The sequence below is a fragment of the Mixophyes fleayi genome, chromosome 3 (assembly GCF_038048845.1).
Source record: "Mixophyes fleayi isolate aMixFle1 chromosome 3, aMixFle1.hap1, whole genome shotgun sequence".
Classification (NCBI taxonomy): Eukaryota; Metazoa; Chordata; class Amphibia; order Anura; family Limnodynastidae; genus Mixophyes; species Mixophyes fleayi.
In genome coordinates this window covers 184,857,444-184,875,065 of record NC_134404.1, presented here as the reverse complement: position 1 = coordinate 184,875,065, position 17,622 = coordinate 184,857,444, and the positions used below count along the sequence as shown (strand labels likewise).

General features: G+C 38.2%; 1 protein-coding gene and 1 long non-coding RNA gene across 5 annotated transcripts in view; one reads left to right on the top strand and one right to left on the bottom strand.

The window, feature by feature from the left end:
* The window catches only part of LOC142144246 (uncharacterized), a 38,908-nt gene extending 37,869 nt beyond the window's left edge, over positions 1–1,039 (bottom strand). The window contains exon 1 of the long non-coding RNA XR_012689677.1: positions 929–1,039. This is a non-coding gene — a long non-coding RNA (uncharacterized LOC142144246). The remainder of the gene's footprint in view (positions 1–928) is intronic.
* Positions 1,040–1,054: 15 nt separating this feature from the next.
* ATG5 (autophagy related 5) overlaps positions 1,055–17,622 on the top strand; it is a 170,048-nt gene continuing 153,480 nt past the window's right edge. Inside the window, exons 1-3 of one of the 4 annotated variants that reach the window (XM_075202857.1) lie at positions 1,124–1,158; positions 3,974–4,088; positions 12,131–12,309. In XM_075202857.1, the coding sequence (XP_075058958.1) occupies positions 12,202–12,309 (108 nt within the window). In that variant the 5' untranslated portion in view covers positions 1,124–1,158; positions 3,974–4,088; positions 12,131–12,201. The other 3 variants (XM_075202856.1, XM_075202855.1, XM_075202858.1) reach the window with 3 other exon arrangements.

Below are 17,622 nucleotides of genomic sequence, written 5' to 3'. Positions count from 1 at the left end.
AGTGGAAACACTACTCACAACAGCTGGCAGAAACATCAGCTGATGAAGAGCTCCTGTCCTCAGGAGCCTGCTGCCGAAGTGGACAGCAGGGAAGTAGCTTGAGTCTCTTCTCAAATGCAGGGTGGTAGCTGTTATAACAGCTCCATTTAAACCTTCAAATGCCTGCCAGGACGCCACTACCTCTTTCAGCACCAATACAAGATTGGATCTGTTTACATATGATTATAATGACACGATTTACACATTCATAAAATACAATTTATTTTTTTTACATTAAATGCCATAACAATAAATATTAGATATTCCACCATATTTCTCTAGTTCCCTATTCTCTCATACTGTGGGATCTGTCAAGATTTTATGGAAACATTTCCTATTTTGCAGGGTACTACACAAGTATAATATGAAATTAATATATAATAGCTCCAAAACAAATTCACAAATATAATTTGGGTCCTAGCTTAAAAATGTTAAGAACCCCTATTTCATGTATTAGTCTGGTGTTACTTAATAACCACAACATAAACAGTTAATGAAAACACTTATTATTTAATAAAGAAAGCATAGTAGCAGTGTTTATAGAGAATATAATACCATATTGTCTATTATTCCCTAAATAAATGAATGCCCCCATCGGGTACCAGCTACAGGCCAACCTGCTATTTAACCCTGTACAAGTCCGGTTAGGTATGGGCTACAGATGTGGTGTGGTAAGAGGTAATAGAGAGCAGCACTTCAGGCAGATAAATGGCGGTGACAGTACAATTTGGAAACAACCTCCAATGAATTGATGCTTCTCCCAGTATAAATAATTATTTATACAAACATGAAAAAGCCACAGAATGACCCCAAAGATTTAAATGAACCTATTAATTGGTATTCAGTCCAAATCACATTCCATAAAGAGACCCTTCTAAGAATTACTCACTTTCATATATTTGTTAATATAATAATCTATATCACAATGTATAATTAATACTAAAGAGGGGAAGAGAGATCACTACGTCCCGTGCAGCGCCCATTCTGCTTCCACTTTCCATTTGTACCTCTAATGTTTCCGTACAAGATGAACGGGTGACGTGAGGACTTAGTGGGTGGGGAAAGAGTCACACCCGGAAGAGACTGACAGCACCGGGAGGAGAACTGCTGATAATTGGGGTAACTGAATCACCCACTCGGGTGTACGCGCACTCTTACACCTATGACTCGTGTATAAGACTGGACGTGTGTGTGACCATGTGTGTCATTCTTGTGCAGCGCGCACACGTGTAGTCTTACTGTAAGTTTGTCGCAACATGTGTGTAGCGCTGTGTGTGCTGCCCGGTGTTACCCAGAGGGTGTGCCAGGTCTCTGTGTGACCACCTATGTGACACTCACCTATGTCGCTGGCTGCTTGACACTGGGTTGTTTACCAGGGGGAAATCTGAAACATGACGTTGGGGATACTTGTGATGGATATATAGAAGTTGTATTGCCAATGCACATTATTAATACGGATATACAGCTGTATCAAAACCTTGCATTGGTTTCATTTGGTGTTGTAGTTGGCAGTACATTACAAGGTGTGCATCATTGGTAGGTTAGCTGAAGGTGTTTCAGATAGGAGGGATCTTTGTTCAGCTCTAAAATGTGTTTGAAGCTACATTACAAAAACACTCCTATAATACTTTTGTCTTTTTGAAACGAAAGTATTTAACATCACATAGGTATCTATGCACTAAGGCAATTATGAAGTTAAGAGCAGCTCATTTTCCTCAATATTTGCCTCCTCTTGTTATATGAGGCTAGGGCACACATACATGGCAATAAGATTAATTATTATCATGCGGCTTGTGTGCGCAAAAATCTTCCATCACTTCTGTGGTAGTGGAGGTCTGCTCTGCTCCATTTACCTCTTGAAGAGCCAACAGCTGGACAAATATTTAACACCCCTGCAGCTGTATTTCTGTACTTTCTCCATATGTGCTGTGCTTTTCTATTTTTTTTATTTTTTTTTAGTTCAGTCACATTTTGAACCTCCATCCTTCTTCCTCCTTCAAACCTGCAGCTTGATAAATTTACCCCTAGGTGTTTTGCTTGCGATGGAGGGTAAAATTAGGCTTTGCCCTTTTGAAAGGGCAGGAACCTGAATGTTACATAACACTAGAACTGTTACTGAAAATCCAGGCCATTTGGTAGCTATAATGAAAGATAGTTAAAGACACTTTGTCCATAGACTCATAAGAAAGTGAAGGTGACATATCTGTATGTTACCCTATTTAATATTGTTACCCGAAGAATTTGTTCAGGTTATCATTGTTCATTTCTTTACCCAAACATCTCTGAGCTATTTTTAGGTTTATTTCTAAACACAAAATATGCAGCCATACAATACCATCCAGCTTCTGCAAATTGTCCACCTCCACAGAACGCCTTCATGCTGGAATTTGCAACTGCCCCTGTAAAAGTGTTACCTTTTCAGGGTCCAGTTGGAAATGTTTCCTAGTTTAGACTTATTTATGTTTTAAATTAATCAGGAGACTGAGGGGACATTGGGACTTTATTACTTGGGCCACTTTTGTTTGTAAGCTTTAATTACATTTTTGAAGTACGCCTAGATTTGCCTTTCCCGTGTAAAGTGCTAATGGAAGTTGCCCCAATAAAAGTATAGGTTAACACCAGGGGCCTGATTCATCAAGGAATGTATCTGTCGATTTCGTGCGTATCATACGCAAAATCACCCAGCACTTTGCCAGAACCGGGAGATACAGGCGTGAGCGCAACCCTGTCTGCTGTGTATGTGAACGCAAAGGACACTTACTACAGCCGGCAATTTGGGGGAGTGAACAGGGCGGACAAGAGGCATTTTGCTGTAGTCAATGTACAGTAGGGGCGTGCCAAACTCAAGCAAACGCGGCCACTTCCGAATCCAGTACTGAGCGTCTCAAAGTTACTTGTTTTTCTGCCGTATCTTTTTGTCCTGATCAGTAGTGATGACAGTCTTGCATGCATGCTATAACATGTGTTTGCAACCACAAACAACTGTTGTAATGTATTTTATGTTCAGTATACATTAACAACATCCTAATAAATGTATTTGATGGACAAAAAGTTTTTTCTTTTTTTCTTTTTTTTAAAAAACACATTTTTTTTAAACTGTTTTATTAGTAATGGCTTTATAATTAACAGGTGACATCAATTCAATATTTTTTTTTTTGTTTTCCTGTGTGTTCTTTAGCGAATTTATAATCCACATAGGTATTGGATGTATCCTGCAGCGTCCGGGGTAGTAGAGCAGACCTACACCTGAATTCATCTGTGCACCTATCTTGAGGTCCGTGCTTAGATGAATTTGGGAGTACTGAATAAGTGCGTATAATACTCAACGTGGGTAGCGCTCAGAGTGCGTGCCTTGATGAATCGGGCCACAGGTTTCTATCACCTTAAAGGTTGTGTACAAAATGTTTGTTTTGCATGGAGAGAAATGCTTTCTGTGTCCTCAATAAACAGGCAACACCAGCCTAAATGCGCGCCTTCATATTCTTTTTCTTCTTGTAATCATATTTAAAATGCAGTGCTCCTAATTTATGCTACCCCCATCCTCACTTACCACCAGATCTGCCCCTTCCCAGTTTCGGACAGTGCTTTATGCTGACAGTACAAAGTGAAGCATCTAACCAATGTTTTGTTGCTTCTGAGGCTTGGTTTTCAAATAAATAAGATCATAAATTCTGTATATTCATACTTTTCTGTATTTTGACAGAAACAAGACTGCTGCTGTAAACTAGTTATGTCTGGGCTGCTGTAGTTCTGCTTTTGTCTGGTCTGTCGAGCAGGAGCATTATATTTTCCATAGAGTTCAGCATTCTGGGCCCCTAGTTTGTAAACTGCTAGGCCCCCTGTCTAGTGATTTATGAAGATAGTTATTAATTGGAAGATTTTGTTTTATTGCTTAGCTGACCCTTTTATTAATTGTATCCTTAATTTATTATAGTGGTAACAGTAATCTGTAGTGCTGTAAAACCAGGAAATGAAATTTGAACATACATGACCAAAAAGGGGATTCGGTGGAACAGAAGGTGTTTTGCTAGGGGTTTGATCAAAAAGGGGTGAGTGCGATGAAACAAAAGGCACAAATACATTTTTGTTACAGGGACAAGTCACATGTTTAACAATAAGGATGTACTGTACTTTAATTACTGCTGAATGGTCCTGTATATATCAGCCACCCAACTTGTTGAACACAAATAAAGTGCAGTGAGGAACAATAATGTGTTGTGAACAGAGTGGTAATGATTACTGAAGAAGACATACGTGATAGTGTGTAGGAGTATACAATATGATAGGTTTCACTGAAGATAGGCGTTTTCAAGTAATGCATAATAGCTTCAGGGTTTCCCAAACCCAGTCCTCAGGGCTCCCCAACAGTGCAGGTTTTCCATATCTCCTTGCTGGAGCACAGGTGTATTCATTACTGACTGACACATTGTTATACCCCATTCATACTGCACCAAAATCCCGGGTTTTTGTCGGGGCGAGCTCAAACGACCCGGGTCTTGGTGCAGTATGAATGGTACAAGTCAAAAATCCCGGGTCTAAAAACCCGGGTCTTCAACCCGGGATTTATCGAGGGGTAATTCCCGGGTCGGACCCGGGTTGCCTGCACTATGAATGGTGCAACCCGGGTTTTTCAACCCGGGTTGCACAGAAAACAAGCTGATTGGCTGTCTGCCTGTCTCTGGAGGATGATGAAAAGTAATGTGGTAAACAATCACCACCCACTTTTGCATCATCTTTATGCGTCAAAAAACCAGTCACCTTTCAATGACATCACCATTTTTCAGCCAATGAAAACTGCTCTGGTGATGACTCCCACAAATTGCCAGGGCACAGACGTGTGCAGTATGAATGGGGTCAACCCGGGAAATTCCCAGGTCCGAGGTGCAGTATGAATGGTATTTCTGAGCTGGGACGCTCCGAGCACCGGCAAAAACCTGGCTTGAAAAACCCGGGATATTGCCGGGGCGGCAGTATGAAAGCGGTATTAAATGGTAGGGCCTGACCCTCTGACATGCCTTGTAAGAGAATCATAACTATCCACACATTTTAGGGATTTATTGTCTATTGAGGTGAAGTGAGGTAATCATATGTCATCCAGGCAAGTGATGCGTCTGATTCTACTGGGTTAGGACAGGAAGAAATGTAAATGTACATTTTTGGACAACCCCCTTCCTTATGAGAACTGTGTGCAAAAATCTTCAACTTAGTTTTGACTTGTTGCCTTCACCATTCCACAAGGCCACAGTTTCCAGCACAGAAAAGAGAAGTATTACTTTTTGTACTCATCTGATATTGGCTTTTCTGATGGTTTGGGAAACACAGTACTCCTACAAGAAATAGTGAGCGATAAGCCTTTGTGCTACATCTCTTACACTTGCTGATGTAACTACTAGCTTAGCGGAAGTCTACTATAAATAAACTAAAGCAAGAAAATGAGAACATTTTTGGTGTTGATGTGAATCTCTAAAAATCTATTATTTACTTACTATGTTTGTAACTTGAACTTAGAAGAACAAAGTAACAGACATTTGGTAAAAGACAAATCGGAGGCGAATAAAGGGGCTCATTTAGAGTTGGAAACTTTTGTTCTTAAAATGTACATTGGAAAAGACCCACTTAAAATGCATATTTATGTGCAGATGGGGTGTATGTCAGGCGTAGCTCCATGATAGCGTAGAGAATTCATAGAGATGTGGCTTGATAATGTTAATAGTAAATGCTAAAGTCTTGTTTGGTGTATGTTTTGTTTTATTTATTTGTTTAAAAAGAAATGAAAATTCCCTAATAAATGGACATTGTTTAAAAAACAAACCAAAACAGGTATTGCCTCATTACCCTACTTGTACATCAGCAACTTATACACAAGAGAGCATAGTATCTTGACAGTTATTTATAAAAGTCACATTTCCATATACAATCTAATTAAATACAAATACATATTACATTAAATGAAAAAAAAAAAATTAAATAAAGTTGCAGTAAATTCAAACATCTGTTGTTTTCTCCTTTAAAAATGCAATGGGAATATTCTTTCCTACAGTAGACCAAATAGAAATGTTAATTAAGTTTTATCACAATGCTAATGAATAAAGTGCTGTCAGCTGGAGGGGTCAGTACACAATCAGCCAATCAGAAGCAGCGAAGTAGTGCTGCTGATAGTCATCATCATCAGTGCTTATAGCCGCAACAGCCCACAAGAGTTTGTGTTTGCATCCACATTTAGTTGAGTCGTTTGTACCTGAACATACCCTTAGTGTACAGGGCATAGGGAGACGCAAGCCAACAATTTTCAAAAAAAACCTACGGTTGTATGCATACACATTTTGGTGCGCATACGTAGTACAAAAATGAATTTCTTTTTACAGAATAAAACCCCAGACATACAGTATGTCCAACTCTAAATGAGCCTCAAAATATTTCAAAGAGGAAGAGTACTTGTTGATAAGTGTATTGTTGTAAACAGCATCGCCATATGCTTTCAGTAGTTCATTTAATAATAAATATCCTTGTTTTATTCGTTTTGTTTTTTGAGTAGGTGTACAGTGTTTTGCTTATAAGGAACATAAATTAGTTTGGTTAGGGGGGGTTGTTTAATTTTGTGAGTGGGAGAGATGAGATAGTTAGGGAAGCATCTAAACTGGCTAGATAGCGTCTGTTACAGTAATGTATTTTAATGATAGACTTTAATATCTTTTTGTGCTAGATCACGCCCTCTATTCCAGTTGCTGCCAGAAATATGTGTAAGTCTTGTCACTATCAACTTTATTGATTCTTCTCTTACCACTTATTCTCAGCAACTTTCAAAGGTGTGCATTTTACTTTGTGTATATAGTAATAGCTGAGTAATAGCTAATTTTTATACTAATTCAAAAATGGAATTATCTAAATAGGCGCTATCATTTATAAAGGTATAGGCTATCTTTTTGAAAACCAGTTTTTAAGAAAGTTTTAAAAACCAGAAATAATAATAAACTATTGCTGTTGTTTGGGATTTTCATCATTTAGTATTTGCAGTAAGCAAATACAAAGGCAAAATAAAAATGAGGTTAGTGTGTCTTTAAAACTGTGACGTAAAGAACTATATCTGTGTGTTTGTGTCAGTTTGTATGTGTCTCTATCTGCAAATGTATGCCAAGTGAAAATGTATATGTCTTTTTGTTTTTAAGCAAACTTGTGTGTGACTTTACTCTACGCTTGAAGTGTTTATTACTGTGACTTTGTGCAAATGTCTATGCTTTTGCATTCACGCGCATAGATCCCTGTCTGATGTCAGATTACATTAAAACAAATAAATTATAACACAAGTATTTTAATTTCAGCTGCCAGCAATATAATCACATGCAGACCATATAAACAACTACTAGTTACTTTTTTTTTTTTAATAAATAAGATTTATTTTGTATGGCCTAAACTATTCACAATAAACATTTTCTTACATTTTCACATGTATAACCACTAAATGCTCTGGCTGTAATCGCCAACTTTTCATATTCTTGCACAATTCTAAGTTGTTTTCTGTAGTAGACAGTTTTCCTAAAATACATAATGAATTATTGCTTTTGATGCATTCTAATTTAGGTTATTTTATTACCTCCCTGCCATATATTAATTATTGATTAATTTGTTTATTTTATTATATTGCAATTGTCAAAATGAAAGCTGTTGCTAGTGAACTAGGTTTTTTCAGGCATCACTCTGCAATTTATTTACATCTTTTCTTTTTACTTTATTTCTTAATATATTTTTTAACTTGTAAGGTGCCACAGTAATGCAGTTGGGGTGAGCAACATACATATAAAAAGCAGTGATATGCAAGTAGCAATTGGCATGTACGTGAAATAGGAATGGGGAAGGACCGCCTCTTGAGAGCTTACAAACTAGTGGGCATGGGGCTATAGTTGAGGAGCAAGTTTGGCATTTGGAACATCAGAACGGTGGTAGAGGGGAGTGTTGGGTGGTAGTTGAGTAGGCATCAGAGAGTAAGTGGGCTTTCAGAGAGTGTTAAAGCTTTGGAGGCTGGGAGAGAATCTGATAATGTGTGGCAGGGAATTCTATGAGTTGGTGGAGGAGCAGGCGAAGTACTGTAGATGAGTAGATGAGTTTTAGGCCAAAGGTGTACTGGAGAGGGAGAATATTTGGAGATGAGGGTATGGTGAACCAGTATAGTAATCAGTAAAGTGTAATGGCAAGAGAGAAAGATCAGTCTTGTAGTAGCAACCTAGAATGAGGAAGCAGTAGTTGATGTGGAATTGGAGTTTTACTTGTGTCTTGACATGTGCTTAGTCTGGCAATGTTACATAGATAGAGTTGTCAGGATTTTGAAGGAGAGAGCAGAGTTGAGGGTGATACCTAAGCAGTGGGCTAGGAATGGTGTTGTCAATGAGGGAGAATGGGGAAGTGCTGATTCTGGGTGGAGAGAAGAAGAACCTTTCCATTTTGTACATGTTGAGCTTCAGGCAGAATTGGGAAATCCAAATTGAGATAGCAGAGTGAAGATTGGTCACATGAGATAGGAGGGAGAAATAAAGTTCAGGGGAGGAAAGGTAGTTTGAGCAAAAAAGAAAAAAAAAGAGGAGAGCCAAGAACAGAGCATTATAGGTCCTCAGCAGATTGTGGGAGTGGAGATGAGGATGTTCCAGAAGTGGACACACTAAAGGAATGATTGGATATATAGGATGTGAGTCAGGACAGAGCTGTGACATGTAGGCCGATGGAGTAAAGGGTGTGCAGGAGAATAGGGTGATTAACATTGTCAAAAGCTCAGATTTCCGGGAGGATGTGTGTGGAGAGTGACTGTTGGACTTTGATATGAGTAAATTATTGGTCAGTTTTGTAAGGGCTCAGTGGAATCCAGATTGCAGAGTATAAAGGAAAGCATAAGAGGAGAGAAAGATTTAGGGATAAATGTATTAAGTTGCAGGTGATAGATCTAAAATTCTGACCTAAGTCTGCCTGTGGTGTCAAGTATATCTGGAAGCGCTTCAATCAGCTGGAGAGAATTGACACAGACCAAGTTCTGTATACAAGGAATATTCTCTAGTTTATTGATACAAAGATAGAAGTTTTTATAGCCTACTGAATAAATGAATCCTACGTCATATGCATACATTAGTCTATGAGAAGCGCTACTGATTAACTTTCTCACGTATTCTAGAGGTGTTTATTTTTCTCCCCCTTCTAAGGACAGATGAGCCTATTGTTTTTATCTCAAGGGGAGCTGGGGGTATGCTATGTGCAACATCAAGGGCACAGCTCCCATACTACCAGCTGGATATGAAGCTACTTATTGTTTTCATATCTGGTTACATTCTTCAGGTGTTGTCTATGTCAGCTTAACTTCAAGGCCATAGGCCCACATATTGTAAGACTGCAAATCAGCAGAAAAATTAATAATCTCTTCTAGCAAATAATATTTCTATGGAAGTTACAATAAAATGGCTGAACAAAGGCCTTATGAGGCCTTAACAAAAAATCATATTTAACACAGGTTTGAAAAAGTGGAGCTGTTGCCTATAACAACTAATCAGATTCTAGCTGTCATTTGGTTGAATGTACTAAACGAATGATAGCTAGAATCTGGTTGCTATAGGCAACATCTCCACTTTTTCAAACCTGCAGCTTGCTAAATTTACCCCTTTTAGGCTCTAACATGAGGACATATCTTGTCTGATAGTGTGCAGTAAAATGTCCCACATTGTTTTATGTACTGAAATGGCTCAACCTGCTTTTCTGGGTAAATTGCTGAATAACAACTGATTAAATTTTGTGTTCACTGAACATTTACCACTATAATGAAGAATACTGGACTATAGGGAATGATTTGCACACAAATTTAGATCATTCATACACTGAAAAGCCTTCAGTAACAAATGTTAGTATACAGCATATATATGAGACATTGTTCAGGGATCCAAATTTCAACAAATTTTTCAACCAGGCCTCCCAAGGAAGGGTAGAAGACAATTCTGAAGGATATAAATCATGTCAGTACACTTGCCAAAGTGTGAGTTTCCCAACAACAAATGTACCACTCAGATACACTTTAACTGTTTCATTGCCATGGATCTAACGGGCAGTTCAAGTAAGATACTAATGGAAAGCTATACTTTTCCTGCAAAAAATAAAGTTATGCATTGTGTGTAAAGATCACATTCACAGCAATGAGGGCTAAGGGTCTCGCCACCTGTGCTGCAAAATTTCAACAGACCTAAAGAGAGATTCTTCCTGGTGTTAATAGACTTCATTGCATACGGTTTATGAATCCGTGCTATGCCAACATTTGTCTGCAATAATTATCAATGCTTTCTTTTTGATTAATTTCCACCACTGCTTCTGTAGGTATATTACTAGCTTACTTATTTTGTTTACTTTAAGCAACTACATTATTTGGTCAAAGTTAATAGAAAAAAAAAAATCAGGAAAATGAAAACTATTACCTAAATAAATCAGCTTCAGTTCAGTGTTTGTAGTTCACCTTCCACTGTACTTATTCCTCCTGTCCAAATGATTCCTTGGCCAAAGTTTCTCTTGTCTTATTACAATGCTATGAAAACTTATGTAAGATCCATTTTTTCGCAACAGGGTAGGAAACACTGGCACTTTTTATGTGGCCTCCTATCCCACGTTCTTCTTTTATGTGGCTCTTTATTCTCCGAATCAAAATGTTTAAACCAAAGGCCTCATTATTTAAAGTCCCTCTTTAAAATTAGACTGTTTCTCTTGTTTAGTTCTCTATTTAGAAAAGGTATATATCTACTTACAATATTTGTGACTATGCTCAGGTAATTATATGGATCTCTTTTATTGATCTCTTATTTTAATATGGTCTACAGCATACTTACCTACTTTCTTCAGCTCCCTTCCGGGAGCCAGCCAGTGGAGGGGGGCGTGAGGGTGCTGGGCGGCCAAAATCGCGTCATTTCGGCCCCGCCCCCTGTGGCATCATGACGCAAATTGCGTCATTTGACAGCGGGGGCGGGGCTAAATGCCGCGATTCATCAGGAATCGCGGCGTTTGGGATCTAATTCTGCCCACTTCACTAGGAAGTGGGCAGAATTCGGAAGATTGCCACACTCGCCCGGGAGTCCGGGAGACTCTCGCAAAATGCGGGAGTCTCCCGGACATTCCGGGAGAGTTGGCAAGTATGGTCTACAGTAATCCGCTATAGTAATCAATGGTGCTGGTTCTCTCTTTTTTTTTTTTTTTCTTTTTTTGTTATTTTTATAGTCTCTTCTAAACACATATACAGATTAACTAAGACAAATTTCAATGCTTCTCTTTTGCACTTGACTATTCATATTAGTGCAGCTGTTAGTTATGTTTCAATGGATTTAATTCCTTAATTGTTAATCAGATTACAGAAGCAACATTAACTATGACCGGGCTGAGCAGGTTCGAGTAGACTGGTAGTCAATGTGCTTAAAAAAGGACTACTGGCCCATAACTTGTGGGTCTTCTTTCTGTTGATGCCAATGAATACACATCTACCTTGGCTCCTTTTAAGATCTTGCTAGCTCCTGAAATCTGCATATTTTGTACACCTCTTAAATAGGTAGTTAGAGAGAAGTCCAGGTTAGCTGCAGGGTACTCTATTTTCCAACTAAAATAACCCTTGACAGATCTCAATTGGAATTTCTGCTCACTTTCTTAATGTATTACAGTTAGCTGTCCCCAATGACAATCGGCTGTAATAACTAATCACATAAGGGAGGGATCTGTTGAGTACTGACTGTTGTACCACTGATGTGGTTGTCAAGGGACAGTTAGAGATATCTACAGTTGGGTAGACATCACTTTTAGGTATTGCTAATGCAAGAACAAAAGTAATTGAATAGGTGACCTATTTATTTCCTTTTTGCCTTAAGAGTTATCAGGTTTTGAGATACTGGGGCTACATTCTAGAGTTTGAAATAAGAAGGGATGCAGATGTGGAGGATGATGTAGAAAAAGGCTATTTATATTAATGGTTCAAAATAGTTAAATAAAGACTATTCAAGGATATGATCTGTTAAAAAGGCTCCATGATATCTGTTCCATATATGCCGTTTGACAGAAAAACTTAGTAAATGTTTCCTTTTTAAATCTCTTGCAGAACATAGTTTTGTCACAAAACTGTTGAATGAAACCAACTGGTCTATATGTGCTGTCCAAACCGCTGGAAGAATGACAGATGACAAGGACGTACTTCGAGATGTTTGGCATGGGCGATTACCGACTTGCTTCACGTTATATCAGGATGAGCTTACTGAAAGGGAAGCTGAACCTTATTATGTAAGTGCCATCAATGTAGATGTGCAGTACCTTTTATGTATTTTATGTAAAACTTTTATCCAAGTAACATACATTATGCTGTGCCATATATTGTTTTAAGGAATTACTCCACAATTAATGGTCCAATTCTTAATAAAATATTCATCTTTGTTATACCCACCGCCGCTCCTGGAAACCTCCTGCTACCTAAAGCTAAGAGTTGGCGCTCGCTGAATCATGACTGGATTTCCCTGCAGCTTCTATATAGCTCTGTTAAAGGGCTATGAACAGATTAAACCCTCCAGTGTCGAGAAATGTGTTTTTCTAGGTGTTAAATTGCACTTTAGTTGGATTTGCTCCAAACTCTAACCCCCAATAGGCAATATGTTTCATCACAACATACCAACTTATCCCAGTCGACCAAGACATATTTTATCTAGCATTCCACTATCATATAATTCTTTTTATTCCCTTTCTGTATAAAGCACATATCAAGTACAAAATATGTACACAAACTGTTTCATATTTGAAAAGGTGTTACAAAAGTGTAAATGGTGTATTGTATAACATGTAATGTAGACAAAATAGAGTTGTACCGAAATTATAGGCTCTGCCTATTTAAATTACATACTTCCACTGGAGGTGTGACTCCCCATTATCTATAAACTTGGCCTTTGGTCGAAATATTATTAAGGAAAAGTAGCAAGGGTACAAAGTTAGAAAATAATAATGTATTAGGGAGCAAGTACAGGAGAATGGATGCTGACCTATCTTATCTGTCAGCACATTAACCCTATAATGTTTATCACAAGACCCATAAAAACTTGGTAGCATCGAAATATGATCCAGAGGACCATACACATCTCTATTGAAGGAAATGACCTTTCCATCATCAGATTTACTTTAGAACACCATAGCTGCAAGTGGAGCAGTGAGATGTGATTTACAGTTTTTTGGGATTAGTGACTTTGCTGGAAAGTCAATTTTTTTTTCTGTTTGGGTGGTGGGAGAGGGCGCCTGTGCAATAAAATAAGCCAGTGCTTGGTTATTGTTTAAAGTAAATATTTGTAACAAGTGTTTGGGGCCACCTTCTGATCAATTCATAGTTACATTTCTGTGTCTTGCTATTTATCTCTTGCACAAAAATGTTTTTAATTTTATGTAACTACTGGCTTTCTGTACATGTACAACCCATCTGAAATTCCCATTGTTTCGTAAAGTAGGGTAATGTCTCCTGCATATCCATTAATTATGTGTAATTGGAAATGGGGGAAGTGGAGGAACATATTCGCTTGACGGGAGTAAGATCCTCCTAGAAGTGGTTCTTTTCTGGGAGCTTAGCAGCAAATCTGGATAATTGTTTGTTTAGTCACTGATCTAACATTAAAGGGTTAATTGCTTGATGTAGCAATTCTTGTTTTTGAAATAGTCATTTTCTTAAAGATTGCCTCCCTTTCCCCATTTACCGTACTGGTTATAATCTATGCCTGAGGAAACTCAAGGCTACCAGTCAAGAAGGTGAGTGAAGATGTGATTGTGATTTTTTTTAGTTCAGACACAGACTGGAGTGGCACCTTCAATGTATTTGAATTGCTTACTTTGATTATGACGGTGGATAAGTCTCCAAACAGTTCAGTCATGTAACAGTCATGGGATTGTGACCCTGAATTTCATAAATATATATCCATATATATAAGACTTTTATATTTGTTTCTCCCTACGGTAACATCCCTGATGTGCACAGGCCTCCAGCACTAGAGTAAATATCAGTAGAGAGAGGGGGATCAACTGGGCATTTTTTTCCTATGAAAACTTATGGCAGCCCTATTTAACCATATTTAGCCAGTAGGCTTTTGATAGATGGCATCTATGTATTTGAGCATATTGGGGCCTAATCCTAAAGTCTGTAAAACACATTTAATAAGTACCCATCTATTGTATTTAATGCTTTATCCTCATTCATCAAACCTCGTGGGGATTCCCTTTTGTTGGACCAAGCATTATAATATAGCATGTAGGGCCTTAATGCCTCGCTTCTTTCTGCAGCACAAAACCCAGCTGTTCCTTGTCTGTACAGAAGGGAAGGACTCCATCCAGCCTCTTTGCTCAGACATTTGTATATCATTTAATGTCAACATTCAATAAGGAAATAGATACTAGCTTGCGATGACAATTTCCTTCTTTAGGAATAACTAGTTTATGTCCCTCTAGGGAAGTTGCAATGTACTGCCTTGCAGAGACAGTGAATTACAGACATTCAGGAATTAAGGCATGAGCATATCCTGGTATGATTTACAGTACGTGACTGTAAAGCATCTGGATCAGGACTCTTGTCCTCTTGTCATGGGTTTCACTGCTCCAAATTATTTGAAGGAAAGATCTTTTTCTTGGCTATTCACAGTTTTCTCCAACAAATTTTGGGTATCCACCAAGCCCAGATATCCTAATAATCCTTTTTTCTCTGTTTTTGTAAAACGGGTCTCCCCAGTATTGTGTTACAAATTGCTTACATTGTGACCTATAAATCCGCATTTAATGTGGCTTTAAACAGACCCCATATGATTTTCCATCTCCTAAGTCCATGCTCTTATTTCTGCTGACTGGGAAGCTACTACTGTTTTGATGGGAGTAAGGCTGTATTGCCTATCTTTCTGGCTTTTCCCCAACTCATCCACACACTCAGTAATGTGACAAAAGTCACTTCTGAGATTTGCTATTCAGCATGAATTGTGTTGTGACTTGGCAAATAAATCTTGGATTTATTCTATTGAATTGTTTTCATTTCAGCCCCTAGTTCGTGTTCCTTCTGTTTTGTTTTAACTATCTCCCATGCTTTTTTGGGGTCGCTTTTAGAGGGGAAATTATAATTAAAGGTACATCCAGAGGCAGATTATCCCTTAACACGTCTTCCTTGAATGTGATCAGACCATGTCCCCTCATGCACTTGCACTATGAACCAGGAGAGGGTAAGAGAGTTGTGATCACACTGACTATGCGCTGTAGGACTTGGGAAACTAAAGTAAAGGAAATGACAACAAAGATTATGGCTGCTGTATGCAATGGGCTAGCATGTAGGAAAAAGTCATCTTAATTGGTGAAAAACATTTCTAATGTGTTGTGCGCAATTTTAAAACTGGACTGCTGGAACTAGACCTGCCAATAGCAGCAGCGACCAGCAGTTGGTTAACACACTAGCTGTCAATTCAGACTAACATGACATGTTTCTCATAAATGACATCTCTAATGACACAGAATCTAAATGATGAGTTTCACAAATTAAAGTACTGTGCTCCCAATTACTCCCTCTTCACCCTTCCTTAATATCACCACCATGCTCTACTCAAATATTACATTCATTTAAGAGTTGTCCATTAAATTATTAGCATAATGATCAACATATATGTTTATTTAATAGCATGGTACAAAGATCAATGATCTCCTGTAATTAATTGCAAAAAATCAGATACATGCTTTTATCAGTTTACAGTAAGTCAGACTAATAAAAGCTAATAGCTGATTTGTTGCTGTTCATTACAGTGCATGGTCTACTTTAATATTAAAGTAAAACGGGCATTATCACAAAAGCTGAACATTTTGTCATTACTATCGCATTTTGGATTGGTCTCTACAAGAGCAACTAAACTACTTATTGTTTGTGTATTCTGCATGTTTGTTTGTTCATAGGAGTGTATGTTAAATGGGTACCAAGGATGGCTTAGGTTGTTAGAGTACAATGCAAACATATAAGACTCCACACAGTAGAATACATCACAAAGGGGTAATCCACAGCACACAAAAGCAATTTACAGTAAAGGATGTTAATTGGAAAGGTTTCCAGAAATGGTTAATCCGCAGTAAACAGGACAATCCGCATTATAGGATTAATCCACTGCAATGTTGGAAGCCCTGCTGTTCTCCAAAGGGCTATGCTTTTCCACCTTGCCTCATTCTGTCCACTGGCTTTCTCCCATCCACCGCAGGTCTCCACCACTGACAACTGTTTTATTTCTCTACTTCCTTCTGGGCTTGAGTGACCCTCAGGCCTTGATTGGCTGCCCCGGATGCTTACTTATGGCCGCACAATCCTTTGTCTGCAGTACCACGGCCCAAATAAAGGCCACACAACCAGATTCCCATCCAGAGACCAAAGGGTTTTCAGTGCACTATTGGGCAGCGGCAATGGCCGAACATAGGCAAGGAATCGAGACTGAAACCTGAAACGCATTGGATTAATTCACTTCTATTCTTTTATTTATGAAATTGTGAGAAGTCAACATTCAGAAGTGACATGAACAAAGCTTTTGAAAATCGTGTGATCTCTAGTTCATAACAAACTTATTTAGGTCTTTTGATATGTCATTATAGCGTATGTTGGACAAATTACGTGTAGGAAATTTCAGTAAGTTGAAAATTCTAAAATACTATGTACGATCTGGTTTAGGTCTTTGTCACTTGCAAAATGCAGTTTTTTTTTTTTTTTTTACTATGTGTCAGAAAAAAAATTAACAGAAACTCCCTTTTTTTGTGTTTATACATATACATACATTTGGCTATATATATTTATATTTGCAAAAAAACGATCTAGTTCTGAGAATAGTACTGATAGGCTGACCATTGAGTCATTTCTGGCTCTTGTGGCAGTAAATCACATCTGTTTATCTACAGTAAGCTGAGGGTTGTACACTGACATAGTTGTTTTTCTACTGTCTGTCTTTCTCTGTTATGCATAATGTAGGCGTGTCTGTAAACATTTTTCATTAATTTGGAACTTTGTGGGTTATAAGCTGGGGAGGTTGCATTAGTCATATATATTTTATTGTCCTCTTTCTCTTCCATTTCCCGCTCAAAGGCCATTTTGAGGCAATTACAGTGCAAACATCTTCACCCTTAATGAAAAAAAGCTGCAATGCAAAATGGTACAAAGTATCTTCACTTTCCAGAACATTTCCAGGTATAGGTTTAATAGAAATCTACAGCAACTAACTGGTCCAGATGGATCAGGGGGTGGGGGGTGATAATGCTACTTTAATCTGGTCGCTTAGATTTGTGCAATATTAAGCATAAACATAGGATTGTCACTGGTGCCTGAAGCAGGATCTTTGCCCTCTTTGTGAATCACTACTAATTTTGAAGCTCCTGGTGGCTAGATCAAATTTTGCTCCTTGTAAAAGGGATTTGAAAAAATCCACCAGGAAGGGGGCTAAGATATATCTCTGAATGTCTTGTAACAAGCAGCAGTAAATCTGTTTGGATCAGGCAGAGAGCAGGATTTGAGAGTTTTTTTTTTTATTGTGTCAATTGTGAGATCTTTTTATTGAAATTGGATTCCTGAGT